At 32.7% G+C, this 7500-nt stretch overlaps 1 protein-coding gene across 5 annotated transcripts in view; it reads left to right on the forward strand.

Moving 5' to 3' along the window:
- stas (Transmembrane protein stas) overlaps positions 1-3877 on the forward strand; it is a 12153-nt gene extending 8276 nt beyond the window's left edge. For all 5 annotated transcript variants that reach the window (XM_086532559.1, XM_086532558.1, XM_043003764.2 and 2 more), the window contains 5 exons: positions 160-209; positions 1081-1229; positions 1512-1650; positions 1874-1965; positions 3085-3877. In XM_086532559.1, coding sequence (XP_086388685.1) covers positions 160-209; positions 1081-1229; positions 1512-1650; positions 1874-1965; positions 3085-3162 — 508 coding nt within the window. In that variant the 3' untranslated portion in view covers positions 3163-3877. The remainder of the gene's footprint in view (positions 1-159; positions 210-1080; positions 1230-1511; positions 1651-1873; positions 1966-3084) is intronic.
- Positions 3878-7500: the final 3623 nt, after the last annotated feature.

Raw genomic sequence — 7500 nt, forward strand, 5'->3', positions numbered from 1 at the left:
TATATATATATATATATATATATATATATATATATATATATATATATATATATATATATATATATAAATATGTGTGTTATTTATATTCATAGGTATATACATATTCATACATTTATAAAATAATTGTTTCATCTATTTTTTCCTTAATGTATATATCAGCTTACAAACGTTTGCTATTCCTGGTTCCATCTTCTTATCCATTCTCTCAGGTAAGTTGCAATATTGTTGAGATTTATATCACTAAAAGGAAACTTTTCAGAGGAAAATTATATTTAGGTAAGCATAAGCACCAGGAATTCTTATTAAATCATAAAATTGGATTAGATAAATAAAGATGTAAATCAATGGCCAACGTAAATTGATGTTCTATTTGCATATAAGTAATAATGCAATAATCTGTTTAGTATTTTATTGAGAACATGAAAACATTTCTGGCTATTTGACCCAAAATCTTAAAATCCAGTATCTTGCCGTGTAACATGATGGAAAAGATATGATTATTTTTTAAAGAGAAACAAGACCACTTGAAAAAAAGTAATTTAGTACAAGGCATTTGGTGTTTCTTTATTTTTTTGCTATTACTGAATCTCTTGGATTTGTTTCAGATATATCAGTCCGATTTTTTACGTGCATTACAGATTCATTCCTAATTGTGACCTGGATATTTTTAGTTCTGTATGTGATAAACGGTGAATTACAGGACAGATTATTGATATTTTTGTGGAGTCCCTTGAAAATCAGGACTTTCTTTCTACTTTTGATTATTGTAAGCAAGAAAACACAGTTACAGCTGCACTGACTGAACTATTTTTCCTAGTATTTTTTTTATTTTATTTAATTATAAAATTTTCAGTTTGCTGTCTTTACTATTGTTTGGTACATGTATGTGTACTGATCTTTGGTGACACACACAAAAAACATGCTTTATAAACTGTTCCATGAAGAGCTTTATCCTGTGATTGAACAGACTTTCACAAACACGACAAAATAAGTCTTTGACACTTACTGATGTTGTAACATCTCAGTAATAATGTTTAATAGTATGTGCTTGTTTATTAACAGCAGCATGTATTTCCTTAGGTTTCCTCTTCAGATGGGAAATAGCACTGCTACTTATCTGCTTCTGCTCAGCTACTGGTGCTTCCTTCTGCTACCTGCTCTCTTACCTAGCAGGCAGACCTGCTGTCCTTAAATATATGCCAGAACGCACAAAGTCATGGCAAGAAAAGGTGAGTTATGCTAAGTGAAAATATAAAAATATTTGTATTTTTCATATCTTATTTCCATCTATATATACTCCTATGATTATCTTGTTTCTGTATTAGCAGAGTATAAGTAAATGCATTATAGAATAAAAATGAAAGTCTGATCTTGTATCATTATTCAGAGGATTTTTTTTCTGAAACAATGTTCTTTCTAAAACAAAGAGTGTCTTTAGCTTTTTTTTTAATTCCAAGATCTAATAACACTTATAAGTAAGTGTGTTTTTGAATGCCCATTTTACTCCGCAGGTCGACAAGCAAAGGGATAACCTACTGTTCTACATCATTTTCCTCCGTATAACGCCGTTCCTCCCGAACTGGTTCATCAACATCACCAGTCCTGTCATCAATGTGCCTCTGATGCCGTTTTGGTTCGGAACTTTTCTAGGTAAGGTCAACAGCCCGCTGTGCATGGTGCATTTTGTGCTTATTGTCTCACTCCTGTGCTGCTTATATTATGACTAAATTTGAGGATTTTTAGGTTTAGGAATTTCAACTGATATGTGTGAGGATTGAGACTGAATGTTAGGCTTTTTAGTTTTAGGATTTTTATCTCGTAGATGCGATGATTGAAATTGAGAGAAGAGACTCAAACAATCTGTTTCTTGCAGGTGTTGCCCCACCAAGTATACTGGCAGTACAAGCAGGTACTACTTTATATGAATTAACTTCTTCCAGGGATGCCTTCTCTTTAACTTCTGTGGTGAGTTAGATGATATATATTTTTAGCATTTTTTCACATGTCTTTTTTATATTCCATCCATCCATCCATCCATCCATCCATCCATCCATCCATCCATCCATCCACCCACCCAACAACCCACCTATTCATCTAAATCTGTCTCTATCTGTCTATTGTAACAAAATCCATTGTTATGTTGAAAAAGACATGACTGTGGATGAAAAATATTTGTTTTCTATTTTTGTATGAAATCATTGTAATAGAAATGTCACTGAATCATTTTGACTCATAGATTTATCCACTTTCATTCATATCTTTTCAGCAATCTATCCATATATCTAGTTTACAAGTATTTCAGTGATGATTTTTCTGATTTTGATACATAATATATCTACATTTAGATTGTCTGTCTGTCAGTCTTAACTGTCCAATCTATCTCTTAACTGCTTCATAAGTTATTAGTAAGAGGATCTTGAGAGTACAAGTTAAAAAATGAAATTTATACTTGGTCACTGAGTTTGGAGTCTTTGATAAGTACTAAAAAAATATTAAGAATCAGACTCTATATAGAAAAAAAGAAGTGAATATAGGAATGATTAATATTTTGACACATATGAACTGCATGTAACTAAGTAGAAATGTACTCTAATAATTTCAGAAGTTAGATTTTTGTTGATAAATGTTACTTTTACAACAACGGCTCGTATGCACCATCCGATTTGTGTAATGTTTTGAGAGTGCATTTTTATTTTTCATTTTTTCAGATTAGTGTCTTTCTGTGAAAATAAGTGGGAAAAAATAGTACATCTAAGACATAATTTTTCATATTATTTGTCAAAGCTATGATTGAGAAAATGTCATACCCCTTTGTCACTTTTTTAAGTCTGGAAAAAGTAGGGAAGATATTGCAAGAATCTTGCAGATGATAATTTTAAAGTTTGTTAAGCACCATAGATAATGAAAGGTGATATGTGATCTCTGTTTGAAATATTACTGTGGTAATTAATGTTTTTAAACTGATCTCCCAACTATTTAAGATAAAGTATTTTCCCAATAATTAAGCCTTAAGGAGTATTCAAAATATTGTCATTGTACAACATCAAAGAAAACATATATCCAATATTTTCTTCCTTCTTTCAGGTACTCTTGGGTTTAGCAGCTTGCCTCTCCCTCGTGCCAATCCTCCTAAAGAATCGCCTACGAGAGAAGTTTGACTAGGGCCTGCTACCTTCCTTGGGTCCAGTGTGGAGGTCAAAAAAGCACCAAAAACGAGCCAAGACATCTGCTGCGAAGTCCGTCTCCTCCTTGTCTCCCTGTTCGTCAGAGAAGGGCACCCGAAACAAGAGGGTCAGGAGAGCCTTTGTCCTCCTCTCACGCAGAAGGGTTGTGAGGCAGCCAGCTGTAGGGGAGGCCAGCCATTCCGGACCAGCTGTCCTGCAACCTCACTCAGCTGCTGTGTCACCCGTACACTTGGCAGACTACAGCGAAGAGCCCAGTGTGGAGATGGTGATCATTGTCCACTCAGGGCATTGATTTTTATTTTTATTTGTTTGGATCCTTATTTTCTTTTTATTTGTATTTAGATATAAGTTTGGAGTTAATGGCAGATTAAAGTGTCTACCTACAGTAACTTCTTTAGATTTTTATTTTAAAAGAGTAGTGAAGTTCACCTTTCTTTTCTCTTTCTTTTATAGAATAGGAGAGATCAGAGTAAGAAGTCATGTGTATATCAAAGTTTCACCAATTTCATGAATGGATGAGAGTTGTGGTTAATGAATGTAACTCATGTCTGATTGCATTGTATCTGACATCTCTCATTATTTTTGAATGTTCAATAATGTATGTGTAATGTTTGTATGGACAGCAAAGTCTGTCAGAGCAGTTATGTATCCTCATTAGGAAAAATAATAAATGTACACAAAAATTCCATAAAGCTTAGCACTTCTCAATAGACATACCTGCAATACCCCCACCCCCCTCAGCATCAATTGACCCACAGGACACCTGTGTTAGTGAATGTGTGGTAATACTGAAGAATCACTAATAGTAATCAGAAATGTTTTGACTTTCATGCTCTTTTGAGATACAAACAAAGCAAAAGATATTATAAACCAACTCTAAATTTGGACTTGAGTTAAGGAACTTGGTGATATAGTAAGGAACTTTTCTTGTATCAGTAGAGTGCAAATACTTGAGGCAAAATCCGTCCATACACTTAATTAAGGCGAGCAGCTGAGTTGCTGCTCCTTCAGTCACCTTGAATATATGTGTTCAGATGATGTTCTTCATCAACTTACAATAAATCAAAATTATCCTGAGAATATATTTGTGTTGGACATCTAGAGTTTAAATTCAATAAATTATATCTTTCATTTTGAGTGGTACTGATATGAATTATTAAAGGATCTGTGATTTGAGAAAACTGCAGGGACTAAAAGAATGAAAATTTTAAAAACAGTTTACCTTGAAGTCTGAAAAAGAAAAGAAAATCAGCAGTTTAAATATACCCATCAATTTATATGTCAAGGTTGATATGTTTGTAAAATACCCTCACGTGATATACCCTCCTCATCATTCATGCCTTTGCTAGTTAGTGTGACTTCTTTATCGATAGACCAAATAACCACCACTTTGGACAGTTACCGAAGTAGATGTAAATAAAGATGCAGAAGTGTACAGACAGTCGTTTGTTTATTTGCAATGTACGAGTGAATGTAGTGAGAACCTTATCAGTGAACTTCTTTTAGTTTTCTTTATCTTATGGTCCTTTGTATTTCTGTTTTACAAACTGGTGCAAATAGTGTTTTGAACGGCAAATAAAGCAGATCCCAGAAATATATGTTAAAGCATTAAGAGAAATGCCAATAACAACACACAACATCTTACGTCACAAATTTCACTTCCTGTAAAACAAGTATCTTTTATAAGCTGTCTTTTTCTACCAATAGTAGTTTGCTTGAAATTTGCTCTGAGAGAGATGATAGTTATTTCAGATTTACTCATATACTTGAAAATGATTTAATATACTACTTCAGATAGCTTTATTTCATCAAAGTGCAGCATATTTTAATACTCTTTTTGTGTTTTTCAAGTGAAATGCCAGAGAACCATTTTCATAGAGAAAGTTCAGCAAAAGAATTAAAAAATATATTATGAAATCACACCAGTAGTTAAATGTTTCAAAATATGAGGAATTGTGGAATTAATGGAAGACATTATATAGCTTTATTTATATGACTTTTCAAGTCAAAAGAATTTCATTACTAATCATGTGAATGACATTTGTATTTATTTGTACTTTGAGTCACTTTAAACACTTACTACAGAACCAAAGGCCTGATTCACGACTAAGGAAGGCTTTTGCCCATGAAAGTTTATAAAAGATACTGTGATGCAATTTGATAAAAGACGCTTGTGATAAGAAAGATTCTAGGGTTCTCTTGATGTAAAAGAACAATTAATCATCAGTAAGATAGTCCACAATGTTGATCTTAACACCTTTGGTTTTGACTTCCACAGTAGACCTACGGTAGGTTCACACGTATACTACTAATAATTGATATCTTGTATGTCTGACTGTTTTGAGTACTGTATTTCACAGTGATAGACAACACAGTAATCTTTAACACTGCTTTTGATACTCATGGCAGGTTCTTGAAAGTCTCTTGCCTTTTCTGTAATTAACTAAGGTAGACGTTACCAATTTTGGTGGATATAGGATAAAGCAGGAGTGTTATAGCCCCTTTGTAACTGATTTATGTCAATGTAGTTACTTTTATTTGTGTTGTAGTTATGACAAAAGAAGATGCTATAAAAACTCACTCCTGTTTCAGTGATGGAGTGAATATGAGAAGAGATATTTGAAATGTCTAGACAATGTGTATGAATAGAAATCTCATCTTTTGACGATTTCATAGCCAACCATAATGGTAAAAATGGTATTTCTAAAAGGAATGATAATACAGAATAATACAATGAAGCGGTCAGTCTAGTCCTTTCATCTCTTTTCATAGTTGTATGTGATTTTACTAAAAGAAAGTGGAATAGAACTTCATGATATTCATGTGTGCATTTTGCTGAGCGTTTGTGTTTCCGATTATTTAGAAGGCAGTATTGTAGTGTAACTTATGTAAGACAATGTTAGAATATTTTATTTTGTTACAGCATAAATATGTAACATATGTCTGTTTCTCTTAATATATCTAGCAACAGAGTTGTGATAAAAGATAACAGAACTGTTTATTAACAGAGTACAATTCATTGCAGTTGAAAATTATAGATAAACTTATTTAGAACTATATAATCAACAAAGCTATTGATTAGAATAGTATATACTATAATCTTGAAGTACAAGAACAACTGTCATCATACTTCCTCTTAGCTTGAACGAGAAAGCTTTATTAGAGCCGTCTGAATGATTAGACACTAAACCATATAACAGCCTAGATCTGTACTAGAGCTGTTACCATTCATTTTATCTTCCATACATACTCCCTGTTTATAGTCACTGCGCTTTTAACCATGTGTGAGCCTGTGTGATTTGAACAGTTTGGCAATTTCTTGTGAATGTTGTTCTAATTATATTAGGTATTAGAATAGGGATGAGTTTGTAAGTCTAGGCAGTCGGAGATATTCTTTCTCATGTGTTTCATTTCCAGGATGTCACACAAGGTAATTCACTGAATATTTCAGTAGGTGCGTGGATTGTTGTTATACGAGGACGTTGTTCTTCATACCTCTCCAAGCAAGTATCACCAGAAAAAAGTGGAAGTTTCTAGAGTTAATAGGAGTGACAGTATACACTTTCAACCAAAGGTCTTGATTGGAGAGAATTAGAAAAAAGGATTGATAATGAAGAAGACTGAAATTTAGAAGAAAAAAAATTGTTGACCCAAGTTAGGTTAACCCATTAATGCTGTGAGTGCACCAACTATTGTGGTTTTATTTATTATATATGTATTTTTTCTTTCTTTCTTTTTCCTTCTTTTACACATAGAAGGTTCCACAAGAGCATAGTCACCAAGGAGTCAGTTATTAGTGTTACCTGGTGTCCCCTGTATACCCCGTTGTTTGAATTTTTGGTAGAATTTTTTATTTTCAATACTTTCATTGTTGTTATTTATGCTATAACGATTATAGTAATGATCATTATAAAGTTTATAGTAATAATAATGATCTTAGAAATAAAACTTCATCTTGAAAATTCAAGGAATGGGGAAAACATGTGACCAAGTTTGTGGAACCACATTTATAAAACCATTTATAAAACAAAACTACGGTGGAAGGTGCATGTATACAGCATCAATGGGTTACCAAAGCAAAGTGTCATTTGTTGCACTGGTTTGTTTCAACTTCAGGATATAGGCAAACTGAAATTATTGATATTTTTACTTTTTTTTGTATCAGGGCTGACTATTTTATCACTAAATGGAAATTTTGATATATCTTTCAGAAAGACATTGTAAGGGGAGTTTATTTTATGTCTCTTATTTTACATTACAACACAAGTATCATAAAGGTTGAAGATTATTGACAATATTATTATATTGAAGAAAT

The sequence above is a fragment of the Penaeus japonicus genome, unplaced genomic scaffold (assembly GCF_977035675.1).
Source record: "Penaeus japonicus unplaced genomic scaffold, GWHDUDI00000001_assembly GWHDUDI00000037, whole genome shotgun sequence".
Classification (NCBI taxonomy): domain Eukaryota; kingdom Metazoa; phylum Arthropoda; class Malacostraca; order Decapoda; family Penaeidae; genus Penaeus; species Penaeus japonicus.